Source organism: Eptatretus burgeri, chromosome 10 (genome assembly GCF_056783735.1).
Source record: "Eptatretus burgeri isolate ZD-2024b chromosome 10, Ebu_testis_v1, whole genome shotgun sequence".
Taxonomy (NCBI): Eukaryota; Metazoa; Chordata; class Myxini; order Myxiniformes; family Myxinidae; genus Eptatretus; species Eptatretus burgeri.
Window position 1 is genome coordinate 38,624,432 of NC_140970.1, and position 14,465 is coordinate 38,638,896.

Here is a 14,465-nt window from a genome sequence, read left to right on the forward strand (position 1 = left end):
GTGGTGCACTGTATGCTTGAAGCCCTGGGGGGGGGGGGGGGAGAGTGGGGAAAGAAGAGCCTCTAGAAGATGGTTCCATAGATGGAAAAGATAAATAAGTGTAGAGATAAAGAAAAGAAAAATATAGTCCACAGGCCGCTACATATCATTAGCATAATGACTGAACGAATCACTCACAAGGTGGGATACATTTCTTATCAAAGGGAACGGGCAATCCAGTGAGAGTGCTCTCCAAGTCGAAAGGCCAATATACAAAACATTGTTCCTGACCTTAAGATAAAAAGTCGGTTTCATACCTGAAATATGACCATCAGTACATATTCCGAATCCATTTCAGAAAAGCTATACCTGGAAAATCCTATTGTTGATCAGCCTTTTGCACGAGTATAATAACTGGAAAGGCAAGGCATATCATCTGTCTTCGGATGAGCACATCTTTAAAATAGCTTCCAATAATATAATGCAGATTAGGGTGGGGGAACGGGGGACAACCGCTGTCCTTTCAACACAAAGTGGATGAAAGGAGATGGCAAGGAAACAAATATAGGAAGCAAAGAACAAGTATAGATGAAGATACTGACATCTTCAAATCTTTTCGCATGATGTCCCAGCGACCAATTCCAGTTGGATAAAGTGGCCACAGGGCCGGACCTCCTTCCCAGAATGTCCAGGCAGGATACATTATGTCTTTGTACTCAGATGTCTGCAGAGTAGGGAGGAATGTAAGGGAATGCAGAAGGGACAGATAAACGGTGGTTTTGAGAAATCCAAGGGAAGTTGAGATTTGCACTTCCTGCAAATAGAAACAAAACCCATAACAGTTTTCCACAAATAATTACTTTGCAGTATCCATTATCTTTTGTCAGATCCAAATAGGTCTTGGGCCAAGTTTGCTTTTATGGGTTTATCAATATCTGACAGTCTGTTTCAGACAATATCATCTTCATCATTTGCCACCCTATGGCAGGATTAGGCCAATTTATGCAATCATCAAGTTACAACTTCTTCTTCATCTTCTGAATGAAACAGAAGACCAAGAAGGAACCCGAAGAATTAAATAGCAAAGATGGACTCATCAGGAGGAACCTGGATAGGATTCGGGTTGCAGCTGATACTCCCCAACCCTCAAACCCATCCAGGCACAGCCAAGTGAAATTTACAGAAAATTTTCTGCAAGAATTCACTTCTCCTGAGCGAAATTGATTAAAAAAAAAAGAGATGAAAAAGAATAAAAAGCGAGAATTCGAATGAAAAAAGAGAATTGTGAAAAAATAAAAAATAAAAAGAGAAATAAATTTGAAAGGAACAAAGAACAAAGATGTCAGGAAGAACCTGGACAGATATATTTCAGCAGTTACTCCCCATACTCAAACGCAGAAACATGTACAAGCTACCAGAGGTCAGTATGACAGCTTGGGGGACGGTAGCTATCATTTTGTTGGGGCACGACTATGCTGCTGATGCCTTGCCCCTATACCAGTACACTGGTACTCATTTTTCTGACCTCGGAAGGATGACAGGCTGAGTCAACCCCACTTGGTGTTAATTCTGCAGCCAACGGGGCTCAAACTCAGGACCCTAAGATCCGAAGCCAACCACCCTAACCATTAAGCGAGCACCAGGATTAAGGTGCAACAAATAATTCCAAAGAGTAGAAGGGATTAAGCAGAAGTTACCGATTACACTGGTCGACAAAATAGAACTTTATTCTCTCATCAAAGATGTAAACACTTTTCTAGACCAGTTTTGCAAGGCCGATGCAAAATCTGGTTTCGGTTTTCCTCAAGTACATCTAGTTTTTTAAAATTAATTTGAAAGGTTATTGCCTTATAAAGCAATAACCTTTCAAATTTGATAGGTCTCATCACAAAAACTAAACGTGCTCGAGGAAAACGAAAAAACAGATTTGGAATCAGCGTCTCAAGAGCTATCTCGCCCACCTATAATTATATCTGATGAAAATGACTTGTTATAAGGGATATTTCTATCAAGACTGCTTTAATCGAGAATATAATTTTGCTTGCCGATCATTTTTGCAACACCATTTTCACACAAGTCTTTCCAACTGTTACAACATTGACAAGATTGTTCCCAGATGGAAACGCTAACTTCACATTTTTTCAAAATTATTTTGAGATGGTCTTTGTCGCGTAGATATTGACCGCCACGATTACGATGGCCAGTGTCATTTTCAGAATAGACTTGAGAGTTCATAGAACACGATACCGTGCGCAGTGTTAAAATATATCCAGGAGGGCTTTGCTATTCGTGGAGGTGACATTCTTGAAAATCACCATAAACCACAAATTTAGGGGATAATGGGGAAAATAGGGTTAGGGACTTCAGTTTTAAAATTTATCCAAACTGCATCTGAATTAACATTTTTGGAATTGTTTTTGTACAATAAATTTTCATGAATAAAAGTTAAGAACACAAAATAAAGTATTATTATTTTTTTTTTTTGTATGCAGCAGCATCATTGCTGGGAGCAGAGCTGTGCCACTGATGCAGTGCCTAGTTTCCAGTAAGATGGTACTCATGTTGCCGACCTCGGAAGGATAACAGGCTGAGTCAACCCACCTGATGTTATTTAACGGCACGAAAGGGCCTCAAACTCAAGACCATAAGATCATAAGCCAGCCACGTTAACCGTTAAGCCAACAACAGGCTTATTTTCTTGTATTAGGAATGTAAAATAAAGTTTATTTTCTTGAGTTATTAAGATCATGAAACACACCTTCAGTCATAATGATTATAAAATTGGTCCAATAATACGATGGTGATGATAGACAGGTTTATGGAGATGATGGTGATGGAGGGTTTGAGGTGGTGATTGTGTTAATGGGCCATGTTAATTAACGAGGTGAATAAATCCATAAACATTGCCTCAATAAGTTAATCATGATAGAGCGAATCCACAAAGTTAAACATCAAACGGAGCTGCCGATCCAGATTTCAGGCTTGTTTGCCTTCATCAGGATGGCATACCGATAAATATATAACTAACTATGATCACATTTGTCGTTTATACATCAGACGTACCTCCTGACTTTTATGGTGAGCATTGCCATGGATTAATTATGTCTCACACAGTAAAACCACATAATCCGCAAAGAACAACCGTCCGTCTGCCACCCAGACGATTGTTCCCGCCAACGCAAACCATTCAATTCAACTGTATAATGTTTAACTGATGTTGACCATGTAATCTTTGTCTGTTTGCCAGAGTTGCTGGGCCGAGGTCTCTGGGTTGGAGATGATGCTTTGATGTAGGACGATGTCCAATGGAGATCGGGGGGGTGCTTATCACACTCCACATGTTTCTATTTACTTGCCGATCACATCAACGTGCTTTCTGTTTGAATGGTTTGCGTTGGTGGGAACAATCATCTGGGTGGCAGAGGGATGGTTGTTCTTTGTGGATTATGTGGTTTTACCACGCGGGACATAATCCACGGTGATGCTCACCATAACAGTCAGGAAGCGCGTCTGATATAGATATAGATATAAATATAAATACATGTTCAGAATAGACCCATCCCCTTGTCCTTGGGATTTGAACTCTTTGATGCATTGGAGAAGGGTTGAGAATAGGTTCTCTTTCTTTCTTATGGGATAACCTTTTCCTCTTTACTACACATTCATGATGTATGATTTTACATCAGTTTTTATTTCTGCATGAGCGATATTCACCATTCATGCATGCAATAAGATAGCCGTGAGTCCAACGGACACTCATCTATTCCCTTTCCATCAAGACACATTGGCTTGGAAATACAGGATTTATTTACACATTTTATTTTCGTTATCATTTTCACATTGGACTTGCAGAACATTTGAGTCATCATACTGCAAGCTCTTCCTGGACAGTTCATTCTGACAGTCAAACATGGCTGTGGTCTTGGATCATTGACCTCAGGTACCCACCTTTTTCCATTGGCGATCGACACCCCGTTCAGCGGCTCTACGGATGCTGAATGGCTCTTCTTCATATCGGGCTGAACAAAGAAGTGATAATTTCCCATTGATGTTTTGTGATCGCTTCACGTTTTCACCCGGTTGTTCCAGCAAATTGCTGCTTTCTGGTGTTCGTCCAGCGTCCCGAATATGGCGTCGTAAGCCAGGCCTGTGTTAATTGGGAGTTGCATCTCGTTCAATGGTCAGGAGAGAATGACCGCGAGAAATGACGGTTGGAGATCCGTGCAGCGCTGCGCCAATGGGCAAGTTGGATTTTGCTGAAGTCATGCTTGAGGCTCCACCCACACTGGTCGCCTCTAAAAGGATGGCAGGACTGCCTTGTTGGCAGTTGGTGAGAGATCCTGGTTGCAGTTGGTGAGAGATCCTGGTGGCAGTTGGTCAGAGATCCTGGTGGCAGTTGGTGAGAGATCCTGGTGGCAGTTGGTGAGAGATCCTGGTGGCAGTTGGTGAGAGATCCTGATGGCAGTTGGTGAGAGATCCTGATGGCAGTTGGTGAGAGATCCTGATGGCAGTTGGTCAGAGATCCTGATGGCAGTTGGTCAGAGATCCTGATGGCAGTTGGTCAGAGATCCTGATGGCAGTTGGTCAGAGATCCTGATGGCAGTTGGTGAGAGATCCTGATGGCAGTTGGCGAGAGATCCTGATGGCAGTTGGCGAGAGATCCTGATGGCAGTTGGCGAGAGATCCTGATGGCAGTTGGCGAGAGATCCTGATGGCAGTTGGCGAGAGATCCTGATGGCAGTTGGTGAGAGATCCTGATGGCAGTTGGTGAGAGATCCTGATGGCAGTTGGTGAGAGATCCTGATGGCAGTTGGTGAGAGATCCTGATGGCAGTTGGTGAGAGATCCTGATGGCAGTTGGTGAGAGATCCTGATGGCAGTTGGTGAGAGATCCTGATGGCAGTTGGTGAGAGATCCTGATGGCAGTTGGTGAGAGATCCTGATGGCAGTTGGTGAGAGATCCTGATGGCAGTTGGTGAGAGATCCTGATGGCAGTTGGTGAGAGATCCTGATGGCAGTTGGTGAGAGATCCTGATGGCAGTTGGTGAGAGATCCTGATGGCAGTTGGTGAGAGATCCTGATGGCAGTTGGTGAGAGATCCTGATGGCAGTTGGTGAGAGATCCTGATGGCAGTTGGTGAGAGATCCTGATGGCAGTTGGTGAGAGATCCTGATGGCAGTTGGTGAGAGATCCTGATGGCAGTTGGTGAGAGATCCTGATGGCAGTTGGTGAGAGATCCTGATGGCAGTTGGTGAGAGATCCTGATGGCAGTTGGTGAGAGATCCTGATGGCAGTTGGTGAGAGATCCTGATGGCAGTTGGTGAGAGATCCTGATGGCAGTTGGTGAGAGATCCTGATGGCAGTTGGTGAGAGATCCTGATGGCAGTTGGTGAGAGATCCTGATGGCAGTTGGTGAGAGATCCTGATCGCAGTTGGTGGGAGATCCTGACAGCTCCTGACAGTTGGGGACAGCAGCAACAGCGGTTGGTAACAGTTGGACTGTTCCTGCTGGTTTTGCTCGGTACCTGGCTCTTAGTGCACCTGGTTTTTGGCGTATCTGGCTCTTGGCGTACCTGGCTATTGGCATACCTGGTTCCTGGGGTGACGACGATTGGTGTTCGAGCCTGTTTGCGGGTGGGTGCATGGTGAGGCAGGGTGCTGGTAGCGGAAACGAGCCAGGAGAGGTAGCCCAAGGCAGGCTCACACATTTTGGTTTATTTTAGTGGGTTCACGACGACTTCTGCCTTGGTAAGCCGAGACTGGATTATTTTCCCCCTGAATGGTCTGCTAGGTACCCATGTATCGTGTTTAATTGTTAAAGCATAGTGATAAGCTCCTGCTCGTTGTCCATTTTTCTTTCAATGCTTGTTGAAGTCTTTATTTGATTGAGATTACTTTGTTGATTGAAAATTTGATCGATTTTAATTTATCCATTTAATTGACAAGGAAATAAAATGTCATTCAGTTTATTTATTTTTCTTAATAATAAATTCATTGTTAACATTTCAACCTGGCCGTGATTGTCATTTCCTTCAATTGATCCAGCATTGTCTGAACCTAGATACACTGGGAGATTATAATTCCCAAACTAATTAGCCTGTCATAGTCTGCATGCACCAGCGGTAAACACTCGGCCACATTACTTAAGATCTAATCAAGATAAGGTTGGTGCATCGCCGAGGGCGCGTTCCCCGGTCAGGAGGCCACGTAACCTCTAGTTAAATGGCAAATTAGTGGGTGGACACTGGAAATCATGGTTATCTGATTGGCGTTCATGGTTGTTAAGCAACCCACTGCACCACAAAGTTAATTGTGAGCGGTGGCCCTCGGTCCGGTTCTTCCAAGCAGAAACGAGGATTAACCCCCTCATAATACACCCGTGGCCGTAACAATATATATATATATATATATATATATATATATATATATATATATATATATATATATATATATATATATATTTTTTTTTTTTTTTTACAGTGGGGAGAACAAGAATTTGATACACTGCCGATTTTACAGGTTTTCCCACTTACAAAGCATGTAGAGGTCTGTAATTTTTATCATAGGTACACTTCAACTGTGAAAGACAGAATCTAAAACAAAAATCCTGAAAATCACATTGTATGATTTTTAAATAATTAATTTGCATTTTATTGCATGAAATAAGTATTTGATCACCTTACCAACCAGTAAGAATTCCGGCTCTCACAGACCTGTTAGTTTTGTCTTTAAGAAGCCCTCCCATTCTCCACTCATTTCCTGTATTAACTGCACCTGTTTGAACTCGTTATCTGCATAAAAGACAGCTGTCCACACTCAATCAATCAGACTCCAACCTCTCCACAATGGGCAAGACCAGAGAGCTGTCTAAGGACATCAGGGACAAAATTGTAGACTTGCACAAGGCTGGGATGGGCTACAGGACAATAGGCAAGCGGATTGGTGAGAAGGCAACAACTGTTGGCGCAATTATTAGAAAATGGAAGAAGTTCAAGATAACAGTCAATCTCCCTCGGTCTGGGGCTCCATGCAAGATCTCACCTCATGGAGCCTCAATGATCATGAGAAAGGTGAGGGATCAGCCCAGAAGTACACGGCAGGACCTGGTCAATGACCTGAAGAGAGCTGGGACCACAGTATCAAAGAAAACCATAAGTAACACACTACGCCGTCATGGATTAAAATCTTGCAGCGCACGTAAGGTCCCTCTGCTCAAGCCAGCGCATGTCCAGGCCCGTCTGAAGTTTGCCAATGACCATCTGGATGATCCAGAGGAGGAATGGGAGAAGGTCATGTGGTCTGCTGAGACCAAAATAGAGCTTTTTGATTTAAACTCCACTCGCCGTGTTTGGAGGAAGAAGAAGGATGAGTACAACCCCAAGAACACCGTCCCAACCGTGAAGCATGGAGGTGGAAACATCATTCTTTGGGGATGCTTTTCTGCAAAGGGGACAGGACGACTGCACCGTATTGAGGGGAGGATGGATGGGGTCATATATCGCGAGATCTTGGCCAACAACCTCCTTCCCTCAACAAGAGCATTGAAGATGGGGCGTGGCTGGGTCTTCCAGCATGACAACGACCCAAAAAACACAGCCAGGGCAACTAAGGAGCAGCTCCATAAGAAGCATCTCAAGGTCCTGGAGTAGCCTAGCCAGTCTCCAGACCTGAACCCAATGGAAAATCTTGGGAGGGAGCTGAAAGTCTGTGTTGCCCAGCGACAGCCCCGAAACCTGAAGGATCTGGAGAAGATCTGTATGGAGGAGTGGGCCAAAATCCCTGCTGCAGTCTGTGCAAACCTAGTTAAGAACTACAGGAAATGTCTGATTTCTGTAATTCCAAACAAAGGTTTCTGTACCAAATTTTAAATTCTGTTTTTCTGATGTGTCAAATACTTATTTCATGCAATAAAATGCAAATTAATTATTTAAAAATCATACAATGTGATTTTCATGATTTTTGTTTTAGATTCCGTCTTTCACACTTGAAGTGTACCTATGATAAAAATTACAGACCTCTACGTGGACTCCGTCTACGTGCTTAGATTCCGTCTACATGCTTTGTAAGTGGGAAAACCTGCAAAATCGACAGTGTATCAAATTCTTGTTCTCCCCACTGTATATATATATATACATATATATATATATATATATATATATATAGTTATATATAGTTATATATAGTTATATATATTTATATATAGTTATATATATATATATATACATATATATATATATATATATATATATATAGTTATATATAGTTATATATAGTTATTTAAAGAAGGCGCCTTCAACCAAAAGTAAAAACTAGATCGACTCCGCCAATTTAAGCAAAAAAAAGCAAGAGCAGACCAGACCTGGTCTCAGGCAATGTTTCACCAGCTTCACAGCTGGCTTCCTCAGGCACAATAGACCCCGAGCCTCGGCACGTGTCCAATTTTAATTTTGATACAACTACTCATTTGCGGTCATGAACTGGTGCTCGAAGTCAAATGGAGAAGTGCTTTTTATTTTGCAAAAGCAAAATAAACATAAAAATCACATAATTGATGGTGTGCTCTGCTCTTTTTTGTTTTTACTTTCACGTTATCTAGTGTTGTTTGTGTGTGGTTGAGCACGTGTGTGTGCTTCTTGTTGATTTGTGTTAATTTTACATTAATTATTTATTTGTTAGCTGTTCTTTTGAGCCAACTTTAAACAAACGAAGATGGGCTTTTCATTTTGATGTTTTCTACTTTGCCTGTTTGTATCTACGATGTTATGTAACTTTTGAGGACCGATGCTGTGGAAGAGTTTGAGGTCTTGGGAAAAAGTTCCCACCAAAGTGGTACCAAACTGGTTGCTGACCTAAAAAGGAGATGTCAGAAGTTCAGAGATTGTATGTGGTCATTTTCTTTTTCACAGTCAAAGTGTAATTAATCATATAAACAACCCTCATGAGTGAATCATCAAAACTGTGATTGTTGCAGGAGCTTGGATATTACTTTCAGTCAAAATACTAGCCCTTTGAAGATGAGCAAATGGTGTGAATTATGAGTTACCTTGCTGAATGAGAAAATAGGCTGCAGCGGCATCCAACTGGTAACCTGAGGATAATCCCGGACGTTAATGACCATCTCCATGTCTGGTAACCCTGATATGATCTCCAGTATGAAATGTTCCACACCGCTGCACCTGCAGAACAACATGCATTCAGTTGTTTAACATTTTCAGCATTTCCATGGGAGTTTATTATAGTAGACATGTTAACAAATGCTGCAATTTAGAAGCTATCGACATGCAGAAGAAATGAGGGAAAATAAATGTAAAACAAATTTTGGAGAAGGAAGAGAAGAAAGAGTAAACTCCAGCATTTTTTGCATATGATATACATATGACACTTAAATCCAAGTCTCAACAGTTTCCAGGTGTCAAATGATCCCTCATATCGTCAGTGAGAGGCCAATAAGGAATATCACTGGGTTTAAAATAACACAATAATAAACCATAATCATAACCAGCAGGGGGTGGTACATCATCAGCACAGCCACACCACCAGCCAATGAAGCTACCTGACAGCCTTGTGAACATGCAAAAGATGAAGATGAACCATAATCATTCCAAATCGCATCACAAAGCAAGTGCTCAGCATACCTGGCAGGAAACATGCAATCATTCTGCCGATAAAGGCGGTGACTAAGGATCTGGTAGTGAGTACCGACACCTCGTTTCACTGCCTCCTGCACTACATCTCTGGAAATTCCCTTATGGAAGGGTGCCAAGTCTGCATTAAGAACTCTGTCATGGAGAAAAAAATACAAACAGAGACAAACAGATCACTGCTTTGAAAACAAGTACATTTTTCTTATGAAAGAAAAAAAATGAATCAAATGAGGGGTTGGATAAATGTTCTGTCAAAAGAAATGACAACATTTTTGACTGCCCCAACACCTACCTACACCTGCACTCAAACCCAATAAGCCCCTTAAATCTTCCTCCCTTATTTTTCTTCTATTGCCTCGAATTCTGATTTCCCCCTGTCCCTCATTCTTTCTTCTCTATCTAAACCCTGACCAATTACCTTTCCTTTCCAAAGTTCCTATTTCGTACATCCTCTCCCCTTGCACACATCATAGTAAGAAAGGATCCTGGAATGGCCTTCGTGTCCATATTCTTGAATAAGAATGCTCCAGGCAGTTTAACCAACACTTGCATAGGTTTAAATAACCTTTTCTTTCTTTAATACACTAAGTGTGACGGTGAAAGCCGTGCCTTTTCCAGAGACATGCACATGTCCCGCCAGACAAGTCAACGCCGCTCTCGCTCGCTTACAGCGGAGATACGAGACATATGGGAGGAGCATAAATATGCATGAGGCAAAACATGAATATGCATGAGGCAAAGCATGGGTGGAGCATGAATGTATGTTTTACATTCAAACTTGGTTACATCACAGATAGTTCCAGCTACTTTATTTAGGCCCACATGAAACATGCATGCAACATGGAAGATTTGATCTCCTGCTGATGTTAACACTGACACAAACATAACTGGGCCTGCCAAGGATAATGACCATGAATAAGGTAATGGGGGAGCTTTTTACAGATTGTCCTTAATGCAATTAGTGTAATTGATGTATACTTTTCAAAAGAGACCAGACTCGGTGGAATTGTGGTTAGTGTGGCTGCTCGGAGTCCGGGAGGCTGGTGAATCGATTCGACCCCAGCAGAGTCACTTAAGCTTTTGTTTAAATAAAAGCATCACATCTCATAACAATGCATGAAGAGTTCCTTAAATGTGCTTTTTATCCTTACAATATTGAGTTGCACAGAAGAACAACAAATTGAGTGAATGTGGAGGTAGTGATGCAACAGTTGGGCACAATAAGCAAGGGAATGAACAAACATGAAAAGAGGAGAGAAGGGAGAGGAGGAAACACAATAATATGCAAGAGCAGTAGATAATGCAGGGTCAATTGGGGGTAAAAAACAAACAAAAAAAAGAATTGTAGGTAAGGATGGGGGATGATATGAGGTGGCGATGTACCGACTCCTTGAAGCTCTGGTGAGAAGGGTGGTGCAGATTGAACAACCTTAGTTCGGCATTTCCTCAAACAAGAGAAGCGAGGAACAAAAGAGGTGTGCGGTTAGCCGAGACCTTTGACGTTTAACGAACCCTGAGAGAATGCTTGCATCCTGGAAGAGTTAACAGAGCAGAGGAAACTAGTCCAGAGAGAGGACACAAAAAAAAAGAGAGAGGCCACAGACCTGTCTGCGATGTGAGAGCAAAAGGTCTTGTACTTTGGCCTGATCACTTGGATTTGAATGATAAACAGGTAAACAGTTCATTTCATTTCCAGAGAAAGCACCAGGAATGCTACAAGCTGACTTTAAAATACTTTCAGGTCGATTTTCATCTCTAGTCAAAATGTGTACACCATGTTCATGAACTCCTGCAGAACGTTGAAAGTGTGCGTTTTGCACAATAGTTGCCGCTAAGCCTGGTGTTGGCGTTGCGGCTCGGGAGGTTGGCTTGGGATCTTAGGGTCTTGAGTTTGAGCCGTTGGCCACTGAATTCACACCAGGTGGGGTTGAGTCAGCCTGTCATCCTTCTGAGGTCAGCAAAATGAGTACCAGTGTACTGGTATAGGGGCACAGTGGCACAGCCATGCCACAACAGAATGATAGCTATCCGGTAGGTAGCCAAGCTGCCATACGCAAGAAGAAGAAGAAGAAGAAGAATGGTTGCTGCTGACCTGCTGATATTATACTATGGGGGTTTATAATAGGACAACATTTGCAGATTTTGTTTGCAAAACATCACCTCAATTTGAAGTTCGTATTCTGCACGAAGGTAGGTTCAGTACTGTCAAAGCAGTCTTTTGGCAAGGCTTATTCTGGCTGGTTTGCCATTGCCTTCTCAGCAGTAGTTAGGGCAGGAATTTAGGATATATTCATGGTGCTGGCAATAACTCGCCCACTCTTCAGGAAGGATACCATGGAGTTTAAAAGGTCCACCAACTAATGCGGGCAGATGAGACGTCAGTTTAACATTCATCTGAGGGACAGCGATGAATCGCCAATACCTGTGAAACACCAGGAAGACATTTTATTGCTGGCTCGGGATTCAAACCCAGGCTAAGTGGCTTAGAGGCGAGTGTGCGTACCTCAAGGCCATCCTGAATTGAAATCAAGACATGGAAATCAATGGAGGGTGTTACATTAATTTTTTTTGAAGAGATTTTCAATTCAGAAAAAAACGAGAGTAATTCGACTGTGCGCAGTCGATGGGTATGCCTCCGCTCTCTCGCACAAACACTTGAATATTGACATATTTGACCCTTGACCTTTATCATATCTGGCCCAACATCTAATCAGTTAATTGCCCTGTCTTACTTTACATTTGTACAAAGTTTAATGAAAGTCTGTCTTTTATTTCTTGAGATATGGTGTAAACAGCAAAATTTCAGAGTTTGACCTTTGACCTTTACCACATCTGGCCCAAAATCTAATCACTTAATTGACCTGTCTTACTTTACATTTGTACCAAGTTTGATGAAAATCTGTCCAATATTTCTTGAGTTAGGGCGTAAACAGTAAAATTTCAGAGTTTGACCTTGACCTTTGACCTTTACCACATCTGGCCCAAAATCTAATCAATTAATTGCCCTGTCTTACTTTACCTTTTTACCAAGTTTGATGAAATTCTACAATTTGCTTCTTGAGTTATCACGTAAACAAAAATCCGAACGGACGGACAACCCGGAAGCATAATGCCTCCGGCACCCGCGGTGCGGAGACATTAAAAAAAAAAAAAGACTCATCAGCATCGCCAACAATTATAATACATCACAAATGTATTCACACCGGGGTGAAAAAAAAAAGATTCATAAAATATGATTCAACGCTGGAAAAGAGATCGAAGAGGCAAACCTGCGATGGCAGCTGCAGTTAGCCTGTGTACATGGTTTGTACTCTCGCAGTGCTTTCGATATCTTCAGGAGGTATGGTTGCCATGGTGACTCTTCTGCAAGGAAGATAATATTATGAGGAAAGGCATTTTATAAATTTACATTTTGCCTCTCAGGAATACAGCACGTCGACGAAAACTTATTTACAAACCTTTCCACCGGATTTTAAGGAACCAATTTGGCAAATCATTCATGACTATGTTCCATTATTTACGTAGAAATCAATACATGTGGTGAGGTAATGAAAAAAAAGAGGAAAAGAAACGTAACGTGTTCCTCGGAGCTGTAGAAGCTGCGGTTCCTTTGGAGGTGTATAACCATGGAATTCAATTCGTTTATAAATATTTGACGGTTTCTCGATCTTGCACCAGATGAGATAGATATATATATATATATATATATATATATATATATATATATATATATATATATATATATATATATATATATATATATATATATATATATATATCAAAATACGCGTTAAACCAAAATAAAAACAAGTTCAATGCGTTATCTGTTCGGGCCGCAGTTACGATTTTTCAATCGGACTGTTCATATGTACCAACAATCACCACAACACCTCCTCCATATACAGTAAGCACACTCACTCTCACCGCTGGAGTTCGTGTCAGACGCAACGCATTCCCCAGAGGTGCAGGTCCAAATGTTGAGGTAAAGACAAACGAGCACGACGGAGTGCGCCGCGGTCGGCCGATGTGAGTGGCCGCGGCTCGGACTCGCCACGGCCATGTGTGTTCCGTCTTTGGTCGCCGCCTCCGATTATATACCCGAACCGTAAATCACTCCGCTCCCGGGACAACCTGTCGAGTGGAGGAAATCTGGGAAACTGATCATTCCCGCCAAAAGTTGTACAATCGGCACCCACGCCCTTTTGATATCTGAGAGACTTTTACTGCGGGTCAGTCAAATAAACGGAGCGTAAATGTAAAAAAATATATAATTTTTTTTTCTTTGTTTGCTTACTTGGTATTCAGTATGGAGGGTTTCAGAACAAATGAAAAAAAGCATATATCTCGGTAGCTAAAGATATTGATTGTCCTTTGTGCGTTTTATTCGTTCTCGTGGATTGGGGTTTGGTTGCAGGAGGTGGGGTGGCCGGGTTGTGTAATGTGGCACGAGCATGATGGACCTATTGACTGACCCTCCTGCGCCCGAGATATTTTTTCTTGGACAGAGCGGTTTAAATCGTACGGACGTCACTTCCGGTGTCAGGGAAAATAATCCGGAATCAATAACTTTATAATCTCCACACAAACTGCATCGGAGGTCACGGATTTTACATTTTGTTGAAGTAAATGTGTTTTTATTCAAACTAAATAATTCATCTCGTCGGAGCGATGACAAATGAGAATTTCCCCTCTCGACGCAACGTGCGGCAGCAACAACATTTCCCGTAACTAGTTTCCAAGGACGTTTGATCGCCGTTTTCGGAGGGATTTCACCACTGTTTTGATCCGCCGTCCCCTGCACCGTCTAATCTGACGTGCACGAGCACTGCGGTGTGCTCCATTA

The 14,465-nt window shown here is 42.1% G+C and overlaps 1 protein-coding gene across 3 annotated transcripts in view; it reads right to left on the minus strand.

The window, feature by feature from the left end:
* Positions 1-13,869, minus strand: part of POGLUT1 (protein O-glucosyltransferase 1) — a 94,977-nt gene extending 81,108 nt beyond the window's left edge. Inside the window, exons 1-5 of one of the 3 annotated variants that reach the window (XM_085897939.1) lie at positions 13,541-13,869; positions 12,892-12,985; positions 9,614-9,757; positions 9,022-9,154; positions 582-703 (exon numbers count right to left, since the gene is read on the minus strand). In XM_085897939.1, coding sequence (XP_085754065.1) covers positions 582-703; positions 9,022-9,154; positions 9,614-9,757; positions 12,892-12,985; positions 13,541-13,682 — 635 coding nt within the window. In that variant the 5' untranslated portion in view covers positions 13,683-13,869. The remainder of the gene's footprint in view (positions 1-581; positions 704-9,021; positions 9,155-9,613; positions 9,758-12,891; positions 12,986-13,540) is intronic. The other 2 variants (XM_085897938.1, XM_085897940.1) reach the window with 2 other exon arrangements.
* Between the last annotated feature and the right edge of the window lie 596 nt (positions 13,870-14,465).